This window comes from Parus major, chromosome 13 (assembly GCF_001522545.3).
Source record: "Parus major isolate Abel chromosome 13, Parus_major1.1, whole genome shotgun sequence".
In the NCBI taxonomy this organism is placed as follows: Eukaryota; Metazoa; Chordata; class Aves; order Passeriformes; family Paridae; genus Parus; species Parus major.
The window spans coordinates 11506265-11527953 of record NC_031782.1 but is presented as its reverse complement, the minus strand read 5'-3'; the positions used below and the strand labels follow the sequence as shown (position 1 = coordinate 11527953).

General features: G+C 36.8%; 1 protein-coding gene across 1 annotated transcript in view; it reads right to left on the bottom strand.

Moving 5' to 3' along the window:
* Window positions 1-1534: 1534 nt before the first annotated feature.
* Window positions 1535-21689, bottom strand: part of GABRG2 (gamma-aminobutyric acid type A receptor subunit gamma2) — a 40852-nt gene continuing 20697 nt past the window's right edge. The window contains exons 6-9 of the mRNA XM_033517656.1: window positions 8469-8621; window positions 6753-6958; window positions 4978-5001; window positions 1535-3534 (exon numbers count right to left, since the gene is read on the bottom strand). Coding sequence (XP_033373547.1) covers window positions 3259-3534; window positions 4978-5001; window positions 6753-6958; window positions 8469-8621 — 659 coding nt within the window. The 3' untranslated portion in view covers window positions 1535-3258. The remainder of the gene's footprint in view (window positions 3535-4977; window positions 5002-6752; window positions 6959-8468; window positions 8622-21689) is intronic.

The following is a 21689-nucleotide window of genomic DNA, read 5'->3' as shown; positions in this document are numbered from 1 at the left end:
TTGGGACTGGCTAACATATAAAAAAGGAGAACTATTGTTGAGCCTTGTGATCTCCCTGAATACCAGCTCTTTATTTACAACCAGGGTTTGTAAATGTTATAGATGTATAAAGATTTATAAATGCTTTCAAGGTGTCCTTTTGGTATAATCCCTAGGACAACAGTTCCTTGTCTTGGTCAGGATATTGCATACTCTTGGAATATAAATAGCAAGTAAATAATTGTGCCACTAGAGTATACTTGATAAAATTTCCAATGCCAATCTGAACACCCTCAGACACATCCCAGAGCAGTAATGTTTATTTCCAGTGTGATGAGCTTGAAAATATCTCAGCAAGCCTGGTGCATCATGAATGAGTTTCTTCCCTGGAATACAACTGGGAGAGTTAGTATGTATAATGTATATATTAGCATAATGTTTTCTATAATATGTTTCTGTGAATGTGTCTATATAGACATAGAGGTTTCTGGGCAGTTTTCTTCTAAATAGTAACACTTATCACACGCAAATGTTATTTTTCTATTGTTTTGTTGACTGTGGTGGCAATCTGACATTACAACACAAAGGTTTGTTTCTGTATTGAATAGCTAAAATAATCCCTGTTAGAGGAACACTTAGTTAGCACTAGATTGCACTTTGGTGTCAATTCTTACTGGAAATTACATTTCTCCATGAACCATCCTTCTGACTTGAGTCCATTTTCCCCAGGAGGAAATGACAAATCCCCTCAATATATGTGGCAGGAGAGAAGTTTTGGGTAATGACTGATTAGGGTCATATTTACTTTGTGTCATGATACATGGTGAGAAAAGTTTATTCACCTCCCAAAGGCACACTTCTCCAGTTTGTGTGGTTTGCATTATTTAGGTGGGGACATAGCAATTCTTAACGCCTCCCTTGCTGGAAGTAGAAGCCAAACTTGCACAAGTGAGGGATTGGATCATTTGTTCCTCATTATTACATCTGATTCATCAGTACTGCAGGTTTTCTTAGGCACAGGTAACTTGATGGCTGAACTAAATGCACTTGGACTGAGGGTATTAAAGGGCTGGTTTGGGATATGTTTCATATTGATGTGTATAAAACCTATATGGCAGCAGGGAAAAATTGAAACCTTAAATGTATATTAGTCACTCATTTTAACAGCAAGAAAATAAAAAAAAAGCTCCTAAATCACTGACTACTGGGAAGAAAAATTTAGAAATCAGTCTGGTACTGGTTGAAACATCTTCTCATGTGAAAGGTGACTGACACTCACTCAGATAGTGGAGACTCTCTAAGTAGATAATGGAGACTAAGTAGATAATGGAAGGCTATTTCTCTTTAAAAAAAAAAATTATTTTAGACTAAGATAACCTTCATAGAGTTAGTCCTCATTCTTGAAAGTTATGTGAGCCATTTGACTACAAAATGAGATAATGCAGAGGGTTAATAGGATTAAAATCACATATTTAGGCATGTAATGAATCCAGCTGGTCAAGCTCTCTAGTTCTCAAAGCATGCTTTTAACAAACTCATCACAGAAAAACTGGAGTTGAGTGCAGCAGTTTTATTGAAAAAGTCCACAGGTGTGTGCAATTCCTTTATTAAAATGTTTTCAAATACATTGGACTAGGAGCAATTGATGATCAAGAGATATTCCTTTTTTATACATTTTTATTTCCAAAACTATACAAACATTGGAAAACTTTCCTTTTCCTCCATTTAAATTAATAATAATTCTGTAGTGATAAGTTATAGGTCTCCCTTTTCAAGCCGCAAGCCCACTTTTCTGGAGGTGGCATTTTGCATCTTTGACAATTGAAAAAAAAAACCCAAAACTGTCAGTCATATTTACATGTGCTTAAGGTTGCATAATTGAGCATCATACAGGTTCTGAAAACCAGTGGTTTTCAAGATTCACCCAGGTGGGTTGAAGGTTTTAAATGCATACATAACTTCATACGTGTGATTTAGTAGCCAGGACACACTCTGTTCCCTTCCATTTTCAAGGCTATCTATAAACCCTGTGCTAGCCATGGTAAAGGTTTCTTCTAATAAAGGTACTCACTGAGTGAAAGCAGCACTGACAACAACTATTGCTGATTAAGGACATGAATGGGCAGAGAATTGTGTGTGTGTATATACAATAGAAGGACTAATGTTTCAAAATTAACTTGAAGCTCTTATGTAAAAAAACTGTCTAGAACAAAAGCTATTTCCTGTACTAGATTAAAGAATAAAAGACCCCCACAAACACTTGTGTAAGGACAAAAGTGGAGCTCAACATAGGAAAAGAACAATAGAAGCACATGGATTAAATTTGGAAGCTGATCTTGCAATGTATAATTACTGGAGATTGAGTTGAAATATAGCAACATTATCAATGGGAAATGAAGGCTACGACAGCAGAGGACACATATATTACACTTTATGAGCTATTATATTGGCCATACAGATTTGTCTATATGTTATTTAGTTGAATCCTTAAGGCTTCTCTAATATCTTGCATGACAGTGCTGTCTGCTTGGATCTTCCATGCATGAAGGAGAGGGGCAATTTTTCAAGAAAAAAGAAAATTAGGTTTGTCCACATTTCAATTACAATAGCACATCCAGAGACACAAAATAAAAGACAAAACTTTATGGTACCTTTTTTTTCATTTATTTTGGCCCCCAAAAGATGCATGCACTAGACTTTACGTACTATAAGGTATTGAAATATTTACAGCATTGTACATGTGCTCTTAAAGGGATGGCAAAGGGAAAGGTCTGTTTTCATTTTGGTGGGAGTAGAAGTTAATTTTCCTAGCTTAATTATACCTATTCAAAGTGAGAGATGACTCTTCCAAAAAGAAAAGCCCACAGAGAATAAAGCTATAGCATAATTATAGCCAGTGTTAACAAACTGTACAGCACTTTACCTGGGAATTCTTCTCTCTCTCACTCCTGTTTGGAATCACAGTATCAACTATTATGTTGTTGCTGTGTTCCCCTCGCCCTGTCTGCCCTGTTCCTATCTATTCCAGAAGGTATAGGTGTATATTACCTATTGACATGATTTAATTTTAAATTATTTTGGCATGTGGAATGGACATGTAATTCACAATGACCTGATGGCAATTTTTGGACAAATGATATGACTGATTTTTACGGGATTATGGCACTAAAGAATTCAGACCACTATAAAGCGCATCATAAATACTTCAAGTGGATTTAGGAAACCATCTCTCAAAGAAATTCAGTGAGTAAGGCTCATATCACTGATTTCCTACTGCTTTTAAAGGTACAGATATGATACCCAATACACCAGGTTGAACAAGCAGAAGGCAGTTGGGAAGAAGATGCGGGCATAGGAGTCCATTTTGGCAATGCGGATGTGTATTCTGCCGTGCCTCCACGCTCCCGTCCGACAATCCTCAAAGCAGCAAAAAAAACTGGCACAGTCCTTGCCATCAAGACACTCATACCCATATTCTTCATCCCTTTCTTGGAGGTGAGTAGCATTGTTCATTTGAATAGTAGCTGATCGGGGGCGGATGTCAATAGTAGGTGCCTAAGGTGGAGTAGCAAAAAAAGAAAGAGATGGTAGAGGGAAAAGCTTTGTTATTATCACCAGACCAGCTGGGGGATGAGGGTCATCATGTGCATGATGGTTCTGCAGGGGTTACATGGGAAATTGCTAAGCTGTTCTAATGGCAATATTACCTTGAACTTATTAAAATCTGTTGCATCATACCCTTTAGAGGAAAGCAACACAAATCAATCTAAAATTAACAGCTATGGGCAATTAGCTTCGAAGCTAAACTGAATAAACATGAGAGGTTAAATGAAACATCCAGGAATGTAATTGATAGTGTTTTGAATTTTTGTTTTATAGTTTATGTAGCTGCTTGATATTTCTGTATTGCATATGAAAGGAACTAAATTAATAGGAAATGCAGGATTTTAAAAGGGGCAGTTCATGTTGAGAAAAAAGGAAATATGTATACACAGGGAAAAGGAAAAAACTGGGTCTTTTGAATAAGATTATGAGAATATATTTAAAGCTTTTCAATTATTTGAATATATGCAGCTCACCACCTACTAATGTTCACCAGCTAGAAGGTTCAACATGTTTCAAATTTTATATAGTAGCTGTACATCTACATATATATATTTAGAATGAATTGAGCAAGTTAAGCTTTTAAAACACATTTGAGCAATGGGTGAACACTAGGATGATAGGCATTGAAATTTCATGATGATAATTATTAGGGAAACATAACAATTCCATTCCATAAGTATGTAAATAATGTTATTTATTTCATGTGGTTTCTTCACCCCCCTACCCCCCCCACTTTTTTTTTTTTTAAATTTAATAAAATCTCTGCATTTCTGAATGGAGATAAGGTTTTGATGTGGAACACAGCTAGACACATTTGCTAATTTTCTAAATGTGTTGATCCAGTGACAACATTAAATATCTATATGCATCTTAAACCCTTTCAAAACTCTGACTATTTTTTTGCATAACAAACATTGAGTAATTGATGGTGACATTGAGTCTTTTTCAGGTCAACATCAGAACAGATTTGGTTTTACAATTAGGAACGAAATCACAAAGGTTGAAAATCCAGGGTCAGAGTTGAGTTCTAAAAGGGTGTATTGCAGGATATATTGCAGCTTTTAGGATAGCTGGTGCTATTGGATCCCATGGCAAATTGAGAGAGAGGACCAGAAATGTTATAGCATTAAACTCTCTTAATTAATGAGATCCAATAATGTTGGTCACTCTTGAACTTGGGTAAGTTCAGAACCAAAGTGCGTTGGTACTTGAGCTGCTGAATCAACTTTCCAAATTGTTTAGAAATTTGTAACCATTCTACTTAATTAGGAAGTAGCTTGAGTAGTCATCTTGTTAATTAAAAGACCAAGCAAAACACCACTCTCATCTAAGCTCTAATAGTTAAATTCAGCAGTCGCATGCAGTGAATTTCCATTCCAAAAAACATTATACCTTGAAGGAAAACATCCGAAGAAGCTTTCATTTTGTAGACAGAAAAGAGAATCAGAGGGTTTTGTTTTAAATTAAAGAAAGGAAAGAAAGAGACAAAAATAATGTAAATTAAAAATATGCTTCTAAAACACAGTAAGTCAAAAAGAACTAAATATATAGAAAGATTGGGATTACAGCAATTGAAACAAGTACATAAAATCCCCCACATTTTCAACTTGTCATTTTCTTGTTTACATCTGGGCCAAAGACATAAGACATCAAACTCCTGGTAGATTTTCATATCCTGAGAGGATTCTAGTCTTTTATGCTGAACTGTTTTGAAAGAGACCATTCAGAGTTTATAGAATCACTTTTTTAGAAAGAAGACTTTTACCTGCAGACTGTGCCCTGAATACTGTACTTTTAAGGTTTTTAGACCCTATGATACAGGCAAGCATTTATAGTTCTGTTTCCTTCCAGATGCTCACAGATAAGCAATGTAAAGAACAAGTTATTTGTCCTTATATGGACACCTTAAAGTGAAACAAGTAAATGTGAGGTGCATTTAATTTTAAACCTTTATCTCACTGCATAAGACACACATACACACTTTTATTTCCACCTAAAACAGGACACATCACTTTATCATTTTACTTGATTTTTACAGTCTACCTCTCAGCAGCTTTTAAGCTTGAAATGATAGGAATAGTATGTAGTGAAAGGTTCCTTAATTGCTACTTTTTCTATAGATATTTTTGTGATGTATTTTAAAACTAGAAGATAATAATTTCAAAAGTCCTTGAATAATTTAGCAGAGCAAATCCAAATTACTTAATTCAGTGTTAGATGCCTGAAATGCAGCTGAAAATATCCTTTATTAATGTAAAACATTTTTCATTCAAATTTTTCACTTTTTGGTTGGTTGGTTGAAGGGCTATTTTGTGGTTGGTTTGTTTGACTGTTGGGTTTTTTGTTTTATGGGGTGTTTTGGATTTTGGGGTTTTTGTTTGGGTTTTTTTGTTTGTTTTTTTTGACAGATGATTAAGCTAAATGTTCTAGAGATTCTAGATAACACATTTGTCAGCTCAGTTGCCAAAGGCAAGGAGAAATCTGTCCTGGACAAAATAGGCATAAAATTCTTTCCTTGTCCAGGAAAAAGCCAAAATCACTACTGAGGGTATTTCCAGGAGTTTTTTATTGTTACTATTATATACATTATTTTTACTATTGGGTAGCATGTATCCATAAATATTATAAACTACTGCAAAATCACATTTTAAGGCAAAGTAGGTAAATAAGGTAAGAAATATAAGAAAAAGAATTTAAGGGAACAAATAGAAAGGAAACAGATGCTTAAGGGGAAGTTGGAAAAAGCACACACCAAAGTTTGAATATAAAAGTTTATAGTCCTGATAAGCAAGATAGTCATGTCAATAATGTGGACACAAGTTAATGGCATAGAATTTGCTAATATTCAGACAGAGAAACTGAGATCTTTTCTATAAAGAGATCTGTATACAGCATAAATAATGGCTTTGGTAGTTGTGGTATGCAAAACACTTTGGTTAAAAAGATCTTTATCCTAATAAATTGGTTCCTCTGGCATCCTGAAAATTGTAATATAATATATGAACTTTTGATTCTCAAAATGAATGTTTGCAGTCCTATTGTTATAAAGGACAGGTATAGATGTAATAGAAAAGTATGAAAAAAAGGTACAGTTCTAAAGAGGGATTTAAATGCTCTCTCAGAAAACCTAATTAAATTTTAGGCCTTGCTGGTAGAAAGATACATACTGGGTTTTTCTTCTTTTTGTCTTTATCCTTGCTTGGCTTTCTGTTGCTGACAAAGTAATGCAAAGTTCCATATTCCACCAGTGCAGAGAACACAAAAATAAAGCAGACTGACACAAAGAGATCCATTGCTGTCACATAGGAGACCTTGGGAAGAGATTTACGAGCAATTGTACTCAGGGTGGTCATTGTCAGGACAGTTGTAATTCCTAGTAGATAGATAGAAAAAAAACCAGAAATAATATCACTTCAAGTAGCAAACTGATTTTGTTAGTTATCTCTCTCTGGTTTTGAAGAGTGCCTGGAGTTCAAACATACAGCAAAGATATTCAGTAGCACATTCTAGCAAGTGAAATGCCAATTCAGTGGGAGCTTTGGGGATTAACAGGGGTATGCGACATCTCTGCATTGTCACTGCCAGTGCTGCTCTGGTTAGATGAATTCTAAGAAATTGAATTTAAGGTTTTGTAGTTTACTTCTGGGAAGTCTTTATTTTTCTTGAAAATTTAAGTTTAGGGTTTATGTGTTCAAAGCTTAAAGAGAGCAAGAGAAAGATCTACAAAAGCACTGTGACGTGCCTCACCATCCCTTCCATTTCAGAACATTATTGCATGTACTGTGATGTGAAAAATGCTAAAAATGCATCAGAACATTTAAAATCTACCACATTTTATATGGCAACTTTCACACTGTTGGTTTTACCTTCTTTGTGGTGCAAATAGACTAATTCTCAACAGAGGGACAAGTCTGGTTTTTGTATCTAGGTAAAATTCAAAATAACAGCTTTATGACCTTTATTAATTTTGTACCTCTTTAAAGCAGATATTATAACCTCTTTTTTAAAGAGGATGGGAAAAAAAACCCACAATAAAATGCTTAAAGCTTTCTCTTCTGGAAGCCACTGGTACTCTGTTTTGTTCTTTCTAGGGAATGAAGATTGTGTCCCCAATTTTACACTCCAGTGCTCTGTGCTGTGTTTCTGTGAAAAAATGGAAGTGCAGAAGGAAAAACTGAAATAATTCTCACTTGTGCAGATTTAATGTAGAAGTAGAAAATGTGTTAAAGTTTCTCTAGCTAAATGTTTCTGCTTTGTTATTTCTTACTGTTACAGCTGCTTTGCACAAGCAAGATTAATTTGGTCTGAGTTTATTTGTGGAGCAGCTGCTAAATGTGTAGAAATTTCTAATTCTGATTAATTGCATGCCACATTTTCATATATAAGGTTTTGGATACCACCAAATTCAGCTGATTTTTTTTGCCTGAAGTCTACATCTGATTGTTGGTCTCTAAAGTGGTCATGGTGGTACATTCTCCCCTTGTTACCAGTTGGACACAGAAAGGTGGATTTCTTCTTGGTAATTATTTAATTTGTGGTGCTAGTCGCCATGATATGGAAGTAGAACAAGTGAAACTAATTCATCCTGCCTCTAATCCAGCTGTGTGTCCCTACCCCCTTGATGTTTATAAAAAGTACTGCTGTAATCAGAAAGAATGTGAAAGCTTTTATTGTTGACAATCTACAGCAGTCAGAATCTGACATCGTGAAACGGAAGAGATGCAAATATAGCCAGTCTGTGTCATGCCTTGGAAATTACTGCATTCCTCTAAATGAGGAGAGTTCATGTGAAGTTGTCTGTTCTTATATTTACAGACTGATGATCTGCAGAGATGTCAATTAAACATCATAATGCTTGAAGGAAACAGGAAAGATAAACTCACCCAGTGATGTTCTGGCTGGAACTGCATCCTTATTAATCCAGAAAGAGACCCAGGACAGGACAACAATAAGTGTGCAGGGAATGTAGGTCTGAATAGTGAAATAACCCATTCTCCTGCTCAGGTTAAAGAAGACAGACATGACTACATAGTCTCCTGTAAAACAAAAGCAGGACAAGATAGAATAATACATTAGAGAACAAACATAAAATTTGCATGTAAGAGCTAGGTGTTTCCTATTCCATGTCTTGGGGGGTTTGTGAATAAATATTAAACTGATTCACCAGATATACAGATGACAAATACACACATACATCTTCTACAGCTTCTACAGCTGAAGCTCAAGAACCCATGGATCTTCCACACAAGGAAAACTAACAGCTGTGCATATTCACTCAGGTAACTTTGCTGTATGATTTCAAGGGTAAACTGCCTTGCATGGCATCACTTCTACCCAAGTCATTCCTCATAACCAGAGCTGCCTGGTATGATCCAGGATATGGTGGGGGTCCAGCCTCCCTCTATTCTCTGTGTGTCCATTAGTGTGCTCCCAGCTCCACTCACAAGTGTTGCATGCTTTCAGATGTACTTCCTAAATTTTTCATGTTCTTAACTATTCTTCAGGGCTATGCTGTGTCAGTAATTAATTTTTTTATTTGCCTGCAGATCTTCTGCTGTATTTTCTTCTCTAAAATGATTTGAACCCACATTTTCTAAGTGACCCCAAAATCTGGGGTTGAAGTATCCAGGTGTACATCACACCTCATTCTTATTCATTCTTATTTGTGACTGTCTTTTCAGGTTCTTTTCCCCTCTCAAATTATTAAGTAAATTCCATCTGGTTCAGGGACACAACAAAGCTTCAGTTTTTGATATGGTTTGTTTTCTGGTGACTTGTTTTTTGTTTTTTGTTTTGGTTTTTTTTGTTGGTTGATTGGTAGTTTTTGTGGGGTTTTTTGTTTGTTTTGTTGGGTTGTGGTTGTTGGTTTTAGTTGTGGGGTTTTTTTTCTAAACTATAAAAAAACTCTGGTTCTTATCTTTACTTCAGATTTCAGCACTCCTGGGAAAAATCTTGATTGCAAAGGAACTACAGAACCCCAGGCTACAAAGACTTCATTGCAATTCAGTGAAATGCAGCCCAGAGAAGTCTCTAATGGAAACAGAATATGATTTGCAAATACAGAGTAAGGTAGTTTTCCAGTATTATCAAAGAGTCTCTGTGCCTAATGCAAGTTCTGCTTAGATCAGTACCTTTAGTTAACATTGAGTTCCCTCTCTTCTGCCATAATTAAAATTAAAATTTCCCCCAGAATAATCCCTTTGAACCTGACCACAGAAGAAACTTCAGAGATATTTTTTCAACTGGTGCTTCTTTGTTATTTTTTTTAATTTGAATGTCCATATTCCTGGGATTAACTGGATTTAATTTAATTATTTTATGTTATAATTAAACCAAAAACATAAACCTCCAGATTTTATAGTTGCAGTTTATAAGGTGGTACCTCTGAATATGAGCAAACAATTGTAATTAGTACAGTCTGATTATTTCCTTCACAGATAACTATGCATTTGCATGCATATGTGCATGTCCTTCATATACCAAAAAAGTCCAACCAACCTACCTAAAAAACCACCACTCATCAGTAGCACTGCAAAGCTAAAGTCATAAAATTAAAGTATGACTCATTCTCCATCTCTCTGGATCATATATTAACTTCCCAAAAAGTGATTATTTTTTAAATTTTTGGAATTATGCTTTTATCCATTCACTTTCATATATGCTATTAATAGCATTGATATTTTATTTTTTTTTCTGCTATGATATGGCAGAGAACACTTTAAGTAGTAGCTGTATTACTTCCATGCAAACATGTTTAAAGAGGTGTTTGTGCCCAGTGTTATTATATAAATTTAAAGGGACAAAGAATTTCCAGAAGTAAGAGATTAAATATAACCCCAAATACAGATGAGAACATAAAAAGGTACAAAAGGCACAAAAGGCCCAGAACTGAAGTTTAAAAATTAGATGGTTTTTTGCTGTTCCTGTTTCTTTCTACTGAAGTCCCAACTGCTATGGGCTCTTTTGGAGCAGGTAAGTGAAGTATCAGATCCCAGGTAATTATTTTCTCATTACTTTTTGTCCTATACTTGTGCAGGTTTTTTTTTGCCCAACTGTTTGGCAGCAGTAACCCTCCTGCCTTGTGTTCAAAGGAACAGAAAATATCTGACTCCAGAAGTTTCCTATAGGTATTAGAGTGAAATCCAAAACTCAGCACCTGTGCTGAGCAGGAAAAGAGCTGAACAGGAATCACCTAGACCAAGGCATAGTGCAAGCCATCCCTCACACACTGTCCTTGTTCTACAGCTGTGTGTGCAAACCCAGCCCAAGGGTGCTGTGGATAACGTGTGAATGTACATCTGTGTGTGTGTAGAGAGCATCCTCACTCCTTCCATTTTATAGACCATTTCCAAATACTTCTTTTATTTGTTTGGTTTTTGGGGTCAGTGGGAGAATGGGTTGGAAGAGAATAGAGAGAGTGCTGCAGGGAATCTTGCCCCTGGTAAGTGGCAGCTGTATGAGACAGGAGAACAGCACTGAAGGTTCACATCACAGAATGCTGATGTGCCTTGACCAGTCAGAAAAGAGTAAAAAGGCACACAGATGTTATTGTGTGTGAGAGACGGTGTAAAAGGCTGTACTGGGGAACAATAAAGTGCTGATGCTTGAAGCCATGCTTGGTGTCAGTGTGTGTCCTCTGTCAGGTGTCCATGGGGACTTGTCTGGATTTTTCCCTTGACCCAAGGAGTGCTTTTTAAACAGTAAATTATTACAGTAATATTTTTACAATATTTAATGCATTGTTTTATTTTTTTTTTTTTGTTGCTGTTCATAATATCATCCATGAGACCTTTTAAAACATAAACCAACTTGTAAAGGCCTTAGTTCAGTCACTGGCAGTGAAACAGAACTTTGAATTCTCTGTCATCTTGGAGATGCACTTCAGAGGGAAATTCATTCCCATAGAGCATTAGCAGTGTCCACAGGACATTTGCTACACAAACTGGAGACACTCTAGCTGCACGTGTTTCATATCTAATCAAACAAAATTCCCTCTGCTTTTCTTTTTTTTTTTTACTTTCCCTTATACTTTTTTTTTTTAATTCATGACTTCATAAGCAATTCTATTTAGAAGAATATCTCTCTGCTAACAGGTTCCAAAAGTTAAAGAGTGCTAGAATTGTAAGATTTTTTAACCCTCACAAATATCATACCACATTCCTTTATGCAAAGAGTTTCTTTTCTAAATGAGACTTGCATAAAAAATTCCAAACTACTCCAGAATTATATTTGTAGAGAATTCTATAAGTTTCTGATACTTTAAAGTCCACAGCATTTTTCTGGCAGACCTTTATTCTTATGCATTGTAGAATTGGAAATATTTTACTGAAAGCTCAAGGAAACATGAGACCATATATATTTTATAGGTTTTAAGGTTTCTACTAATGGAGAAGTTAAATCAGGGGAAGTGTCAACTATAACCTGCCAGGTAATGTAGAATTGACCAAGATAAAGAGTCATTCAAGGACACATAAATTCTTTTAAATTACATCTTACTTTGTAATCTGAAAGCCTGCTGATGCCACAGACACTGTTGTGTTATGGAATGTTTCTGATCCTTACAAAAGAAAGGAATAATGCTAATATTTTACCTCACTTTCTTGGGGTTTTGGGAAGTGGAATGTACAGATGACTTTTTTTTCAAGGTAAAAGTAATAAAGAGAAATGGAATTTAGGAACTGCCAAGACAAAGCAAGTCCATAATTCTGTAATTTACTTAATATCTCTTCTAGCCTTGAAGTAATATGTTGTGGTTTTGTCTGGGACAGGGTGCATTTTCTTCTGAGTAGCTGGCACAGAGCTGTGTTTGCATTTAGCATGAGGATGATGTTGAAGCCACACTAATGTTTGTTGTTGCTAAGCAGTCCTTACCCCAAGTTAAAGAATTTTCTGTCTCATGTTTTGCAGGAGAATAGTTGCAGAAAAATCTGTGAGGGCACACAGGCAGGACACCTGACCCAAACTGGCCAAGGGGATGTTCTGCAGCCTAGGTTGTCTTGCCCAGTGCATAAATTGAGGGGGTGGGCTCGAGCTGCCACTCACTGCTCAGGGACAGGCTGGGCATATCAGTCTTTGGTTATGACCAACTGTGCATCACCTGCTTCTCTTGGCTTCTGTCACTTTCTTCCCTTATTGTTACAGCAATAATTAGTGTTATTTGCATATTTCTAATAACAGTAGTATTTTGATTTAATAAATAAGTGTTCCTATCTCAGCCCATGAGGTTTACCTTTTCTTTCTGATTCTCCTCCCCACTGGGGAGGGGTGGTGGGTGGGGAGTGAGTGAAAAGCCCCATGTACCCAATTGCCAGCCAGGGAAAACTGGGAAAAAAATAATGAGATAAGAAAAACAGGACTAAGCTGTGGGCTGCTCCAGAGAAATATCTTGGTGGGATTGCCAAGTTTACTTAAGTGATGTCAGAATGATATAACAGCAGGTCTTCTGAGATTTTGAAAAACAAAAGTATTTGGAACATACAAAATAATGCAAGACCTACGATGTGAAGTTTAGGATTCAGTCTCAGTTGTCACAACACATACATCCAAAACGTCAAATGCATTAAGTCCCCTGTGGAACACAGACTTGACAGTACTTTGCTTTAATCACACCTTTCATGATGGAATCTTGCCCCAGCCCCATTTATTATACATATCTGGTTTATTTTCTGGCTCTATTAATGCACTTCTCAGCTCTATGGCTGAGACCAGCTTAAATACTCTGCTATTTTCAGATTATCTCTGTGCCTCAGGTGATTTTTCACTCCTGGTGTGATGCCTGCATGAAGCTGTCAAACTAAGACATTCATTTAGTAAAAAATGGCCAGACTTGATCCTCAGCACAATGTCATTTATTAGTCCTCACTTGGCAAATTGATAATCTTTTCATTATTACTTCATCCTCTTTCCCTGAGCTCTGGCTCTTGTTTGTCCAATATTGTCTGCTGAGGCAAGAAAGCTCCTCAGACTGCCAGATTGCTCTTTGGAGCAATAATACACTTTCAGATTTTTCTAGAAATGAATGATAGTGCAACCTGGCAGTATCTTTGTGAGACAACATACTTAAGTACTCAGCATTTGGCATCCTAATGAGAAGATTTTGGATTACTGGTCCTTTCACCACAGACCTTAATTCCTACTGTCCATTCTGAGGTACATTTCTATTACATGTGTCCAGAAAATGACACCTTGATAATTTTCAATTTTTAAACAAATACAAAACTTCCATGGAAAAAATAATCTTATTACACTGAGGAACACAGTAACTGATCCTTCATATATTTAGGCTCTTCCTCTCTTTCTTTGAATATACACATTTCTCCTGTTCCTCTGTAGGAATCTGTATTTGTATCTTGATATAGACAGACACAGTCTTCTTCATCTGAAGATACAACAGCAAGTTAACCCATTTCTTCAATGACATATAGTTAAACCAGAATGCAATCCCTCAGGAAAATGGTCTCCAGGTCCTCATGTATAAATGCTCATATCATATTTTCTACTAAGTGCATATTCCTCCTAATTATGTTTGGAAGATCAAGAGAAAGATCAAGAGATGTAGAGCAGTGTTCTGACGTGAGACACAGCATCTTCGTGCTTCATCGCTGAATGGGAAGTTGAATATTTTCTTGGGGCACACAGAGGAAGTGCATGGACCTTGAGTCATTTCCAGATAGGAGATAATTTGAAAATTAGACCCATGCATCAGTTTTCAGTGCCTGTGACCTTAGTAAACCCTGGCAAGCACAGTCCTGTTCCACCCTAATTCACACAGGCTCATAGCAGCCTGTATGAACTTTGGAAATTGTCATCTTCCTCCTAACCTACACCTGTGTGACACAGTGATTTGAATACCAGGATTTGGGCCCTGTTAGAGGGTAGGGAAGTGAATTCCTGATTTGAGGAACCATCTGTGCCCATGTGCTGGCCTGGGTCCCAAAGGTTCAATAGAAGGAATTAGTCGTGGCAGGAAGCATGGCCAGGGGGAATGTACACTGTACTTAAGTGATTTAATCAGCACAGTGGGTGTGATCCTTCATTGCTCCTGCTTGAAGAGTCCTTTATACCTGTGTGAAGCAAATGGGGAATTACACCCATTAGTGCTCTCTTTATGCCTGTTTAAGTGACTGTGCAAAGTGTAAGGTACTGGGGGAAAAAAGCTCTAATTTGTACTCCAAAGTGATTTGGAAAGTAGTGCAAATGCAAGAGAAAATAACATCTTTATAACACCACAAGAAATTGGTGTCTTGATTATAGTTCAGGTAGCAACATTTAGAGCTAAGGTTGTCTCACACTTAGTATTATGAGATTTTTTTCTATTGTTTAAAACACTGCTGGATTTAAATTATTGAAAGAACTGCAGAAGAGCTTCAAAAATCATGTATTTACCACGTGGCCAAGTTACTTGTATGTGTTACTTCATTCTCAGATGGTTTTTGAGTGGGGAAAATTCAGTGTTTCAATTCTGTTAAGGGTATGGAGTTTTGAACAGGGAAATTCAATTAGGTGAAGGACTGGCCTTGTTATGGGTTCACATTATTAAGTCATTCATGGCTAACTTCAAAGCTTTGGAAAACAGTGAATGTATGCATAGACATGTCCATATAAATAAGGTTTTTGAGAATTTATAAGACTTTTTTTCTCTCTCCACTTCTTACAAAGCTACTCTGAATGGCACCACTGGAACAGATGAATGCTAGAAATGGCTCTTCTTCTCAAACTGTATTTATTCCTTCATACATTCCACTCCCTAAAATCTCCAGAATTTCTCTGTGTTGCTGAGACTTTACAGCACATGAGTTCATCACTTGATGCTGACTCCATGATGTCAGGAGCTCTTCTCCCTGAGTAATGACAAGTCTTCTATCCCAGAGTCTGAACAGGGTTTTCTTTGAGTATTTAGTTACTTTAAATATTTTGTCAACGTTTAGTAGTATAAAAATCAACATCTGTTTTAGTAATTCTGATAGTGTTTATAAGGTAGAGCCTTTTGTGCTTAAAATTTTAAAATCTGTGGAGAAAATAATTTATGTGGAGAATGTTGGTAATGAATCAATAAATGCCAACAAAAGCTGCCAAGTATCTTTAGTATCTCCTTTTAAAATTTGAAGTTTTTCTCCACTACATGAATTTGTTAAACTGTCAAAAAAAAGATAAGAAAAGAGTAATGCATTATCCAAACTCTCCCAGGGCCATCATTTGCTCCTTAAGGACAGATCAAATTACTAAAAGCTAGGATTCTTGTAGGTTACAGATGATATGGTATGTAATAGGCAGAGTTTAGTTAGTGCAACAACCAACCACGTGGTTCCTACAGACAAAGAGATGCACCAGCTGTCCAGATTCCCAATGGGCCTATAGCCCCTAAATTTACACAGAAACCATGCTGAGAAGAGCAAGCTCTTTTAAAAATATTTATTTAAAGAGACATGTGAAAATCTAGCTATAAATGGAACCTTTTCTCAAAATTACTTCATATAAACAAGTATATAAATAAATGACATGCTTCTAGGTGGGAAACCCCATCCAGTTAATCTTCCTGGATGGAGTATACATAGGGGAAAAGCAAATAAAAAACCTCATGCCACAGGAGGGCACTGTCACCTCAGAATAGAAATAAGAAAACCTTGCAAGTCTGCCAGTGGAAAACCAAGTCTTAAAAATTTCTAATAATTTTTGCCATTGAATGTTTATACAAACACTGAAATGGCACAATTGACTTGTGTGGGTCTGTTATTAGAGGAGCATTTTTAGAGACTAAAGCAACTCTTGTGTGATAGAAATATCCCCAAAGTAGCATCACTTTTGTGCTACAAGTAATGAGTATAAACTTCATCAATTGTTAATGAAGAACAACTGTGGCAACAGAATTGATCTTCTTTTCCTCATAAATAGCTTGTTCTCTCTCTCTCTTTTTACTGTTAGCATGGTCAGAAGTCTCCTTTTCTGTTTCAGAGAACACAGCTAGTAGTCTTGGTTTATTTTAAAAGAAGGAATGGGTACATGGTATTTTGATGGAATAGATGTGTTTTCTTGGGTTTGGTCATGGTACATGGAAATACCATCAAAACAATGGTGTGTGATATCTATAAACATCTCCTGTAGGAGCTTCTAAATCTCTCTAGTTCTTAAAAGGATGCTGGATTAGTACAGACAATAAAGATAATACTCAATGAAATCAAAAGGATTCAAAATTCATCCTTCATGAAAGAATCAGGTTTGGTGCCATCTTCAGACAGATATTCTGCAATAATAGAAAATAACTAACTGGTAAAGTTGTGGGGCATTGTCTGTGAAGCAGCTGATTTCCTTCCCACCAACTGCCCTCCTGGCAAGCTGGAGGGAAGCAAGGTTACCCAAACACTGCTGCAAGTGGAGACAAAATGAAAGAAAAAGAAAAGAATGTGGACAAAGCCTTTTCTCTTTCGTGTCAAATCAGGTGATGGTACCAGAGCTCTGGTGTATGTTCTGCTCAGAAGTGGCTGGAGACAAATCCCTGCCCCCAGAAAAAGCAGGAAAAGGGGAGAATGGGGACAGGAGTCAGACCTCTCTATCAAATCAAGTATTAGCCTGTGGATTACACTGTACAGTGCAACTCTAATCTAGGATGAAAAATCATTTTAATAGCTTAAATTGGTGTATTTGTCCTGATGCATCTTCGTCTGTTTTGTGCCCATCTCTTTTCTTCCCTTGACAGGGTCTATATTTGGAGTTTTGCTGGCATTTAGTGTCTTGGTGAGGGCACTGAGTCAGCCTGCAGATAGAGTTCAGTGAGATGTCTTACACTAGTACAGTGGCATAAAGAAAATATGATATTTGTTCTAAACACACAGTTTTTTATGCACATTCAGATTTAACCTGTTCCAATAATTATCTTGTGTGAAATCTAAAGTGACTTATTTTGGGTTTTTTTCCATTTTCCAACAGATCAGGAAGTTCACAAGTCTGTCAAATTCAGTACCAATGTACTTCTAAAACTGATCTTCTATGACATGGAAAAATTATATTCCCCCTTACAGTGCAATATTTTTACCTATATGGCAGGAAAATAATTTTGGCTGAAGTATTTGATCACTGGGCACATGCCTGAATTCATTTTCATAAAGACAGGACAGAAATTTGATCACAGTACTAATCATAAGGTGATATGTATGAGATTTATTTGTTTCCACAGTCAGAAATGAAAAGTCTGGGGAAAAGGTAAAACCAGAGGAAAACTGTTCCCTACATATCTGACCGTGAGACTTCTCCTTATTTCATTCTTTGCCAAATTTTCATTGGTTCTGTCCTTTACAGCTTTTTCTTCTTTCATTGACAGATTTTTAGACTGCATAAGGACCAGAGAGTTAAAAAAATGGAGTCTCTTCCTTTCCAAAATTGCTCAATAATCTCTTTCCCTCTGAGGTTTAGCTGTAAAATACCACTAATTGAGTCATAGAGAAGTCATGATATGAAATAAAATGGTGCAAATATTTAGCCTTTAGGACAAAGAAAGAAAATATGCCATGGCATTGCAGGTATTTGCTTTTAACAGACTTGCACATGGAAGCAGTGCCATTCCCTACCTGACTCCTGTCAGTACATAAAAAATGGGGTGAGCCATGGTCATTGCTGGTACAGCAACTGTACCGAGTGATTTCCCAAAAAAATCTAATAATAGAAATTCTTAATATCCCTTTCTAAGCTGTGATTAGAGTTTGATTATGCAATGAGGTAAAACAATATTAAGATTTTGACAAAGCCTGCACTGTAGTCCATTTATATAAGATTATCTCTGGGATTCAGATAGCTGCAAGCCTGGTTTTCAATTTACATTCCAAGGGATGAATCCTAACTGCATTCCACGGTTGGATGCAGGGCAGGGGATGGGAGGAGAGCTGCCTTTTTTTCCTTTGTATTTTTTTTTTGGTGCAGTTTTTCAAAAGTAAGGAAGTAAGGTGTATGTCTATGTGTTAATATGTCTAACATTAAACAGCTTGATTTCCTGTGGGAGCAGGCAGAAGAGAGCTGCAATTAGTTTATGTTTGTGAAATGACAATCTCAGCTGATGAAACTTCTGCAAAATGAGATGAATCATTACACTCATCCAAGCAAATGAAATTTATTTATGTATGACATGACTTTCTGCCCAACAGTTATGGATTTTGTTTGGTCCTAGGCCACTCATTCCACTTGAAGAGCTGTTTTCTCTGTTCATTTGACAGAATGTGTTCCATTTCTCATTAGTTTCTAATTATAGGAGGAAAGAATGTAATGACACTAGGCAGTAATTAAAATCTATTACTGTTGTCTGCACCTTCTCTTTGAAATCACAGACAAGATTTAGCCTGAGGATTTTTTTTGTTGCTAAAAAATGTCATTATGTGGAAATCTATTGAAAGACTGAATGTAAACTTAGGTGTGTTTGTTTCTAAGGTTTTATCTGTGAGTGCCAGAAGTCTGAAAGGAAAATGAACATTACTGACCCAATATATTTGCCCATTATATGATTTTTTCCTAGATTGTGACATAATTACAAACAACTTTTTTTGCTTGTCTGTAAATGAGGGTAAGCTATTACATTGGCATTAGCAAACACAGGAGGGTTTTTAGTGTGCAGGATTAGTATTCAGATGTGACAGCAGCAATAGGTTGCAACTTCTGTGAGTGAACCATTATGTTCCAGTGTGCAAATAATCTAAAAATTGTAGTAGTGCCTTACTGCTTTCTTTCCTGTTCCCCCCTTGCCTAGAAAGCATCAACCAAGGATGAGAGCTCAGTGTCTCATCTCTGAACACTCAGGAGTCATTCAGGTCCTAAAGAACCTGTTTTGTTCACTGTGATAAAAAGTCTATCCAGGTCAGAGATTAGAAACTGTGAGGATGACAAGAAATCTCAAGTAAGGAGAGAAAGTAGAGAGTCACCATTTCCAAGCAGCAGCACCAGCTGGGGTGATGTTCTGTCAGGAATTTTGCTATGCCAGATATATCCTGTGACCTTGGCTTTTTTGGATGTCTGGTTGTTATCTGAATACCTTCAAGAAAAGCTGTCTGCTTAAAGCAAATGATGCACCTATAGCAAGGCTCTGTGCATGCTTAAAATAATGACTTGCCTAATTTTGCTTACTTAACCTATTGCCATAATAATGCAGGTTTTGATATAATGCAATCACCAATGTAAGCAACTAAGAAATATGTTTTATTATATTTCAATCATTTCAAAATATCCAGATGCTATATCCACTTTCTGACAGCATCCAACCTTGCCTGCTGCAGGGAGAACTGGAAATAACTTCTGTTTCTGTACTTCAAAGCATGAAGTACAACATAACCCTCGTACTTTAGATCAAACACACTATCAGAATTATGAAATGGCATGGAATAAGGATTGTCAAAACTATGTAAATTTTCTCATGTTGAAATTTTCAGCAGTTTGCATCTGAGAAAGAAAACACAAAATGGTGATTGTTTTTGTTTTATGGGGTGGCAAACAAGACTGATACCATATCAAGGGTGTACATAGTTGGACTTTCTAGATGACTCTGCAAAGGATTTGTCTGAAAAGACACTCTGGGGAAGTCCAGGGGTAATAAGAGAAATGTCAGATGTAAAAATGGGAATTAAATAAATGTGGCACTTTGAGGTCTAGGTTTAAAAACTGCTAATAAAAATTATATACAGACCTATTGGTGAATACTATGAGGAGAAATTATATTATTTAATAATTTTGGTATAAATAACAACAGTCTTACAGACGTGTTGGAGAACATCCTTGAAATTAGTACTGTTCCATGAGCTTTCTGCAAGTCCTGGTTGCTAAAATAACTGCACATGATTAATGTAGTTCATAAACACCCCTTCTCAGATTTGCTTTTATATCTTTGTGAATTGTCTTGCATGGCAGAGGTCATTCTTGAATTCCTGTGAATGCCTTTCATTTGGAGGGAAGAGGAATTTCAGGATACAGTACATTCAGTCTTTGGTTTTGATGTTTCCAGTTATTTTCAGGGCCAGGAGACAGTAGCACATAACCTGAGGCTGCAATATATCTTGATGTTTCCTTCTACTTCCTCTCCAGAGGAGAGAAGGCATGAGTGCGTGGAGGCAATGTTCTGCAGGGGAGCTACAGATTTCACAGATTCATTCTGTCTGAACGCCCCAGCAGAAGAAATATTTATACAAGGAAGTACCACTCAAACACCAGCACCTCACTTCCAGTGGGTGCACAGGGAGATGACTGGGAAGACAGTACCATAAACAAAGAGCCCAAGGGGCGCTGGGAGGGAGGGATACATCTGGCTTTATTGCTCAGCTTCCAGCATTAGATAGGCTTTTTTTTTCAGTGTTTCAATTCCATTTATTTTTAGCTTCTATTATATATTTTAGGATATTTCATCAGTGGATATTCAGTTCTAAATCCCCCAGAAACCAATTCAACTAACCAAGAAAAAAATTAATTTCACTTGAGTATGAGACCCTGGAAGGCAAAACAACAAAGAACAAAAGTTGTACCGATCAAACCCAACACAGTGGGGTCACCTACCAAATGTGGTGGGCTTCAGAGAGCTCAGTAAGAAAAGTAAATATCTTTGAGCACAAGAACCCAACAAAGACACATGGTAAAATGTAAATTCTCCTGTTGGAAAACACTGTAGCCAAAAACATGTCAAAGAATCAGTGTGGATTAAATGATCAGGACACTGAAGCAGCAGGCAAGAGATCTCAGGTCTAGTCCCACTTCCCTGATGGACCAGCTGTAGGACAGCTGTTTCTCTTAGTCCATAAAGGCATTTGGAACACCTGCACATTGTGTTCCAACAACATCTGGAGATTCTGCTCTAAACTTGTATGGTCTGCTCAAGGCATGTGAAGAACAACCTTCTGTGCCAGTGATTGCATAGCTGCTGCCTCCCTCCTCTGTGAGCAGAACATGCTGTCTCAGTACCAGTGCATTCACTCCCACATGAGCTGTGCTCCTGCTGGACATGTGAAAGACTCTGCAGGAGCAGGCTGCTCCCAGTAATGTGCATGTTTCAAGAACAGTGCCTGCCTCACAGGATTTAGAGCTGTAGTTACATTTTTCCATGAACTGAGCTTAATAAAAGGAATAGAAATTGTGTGAAGTCACAT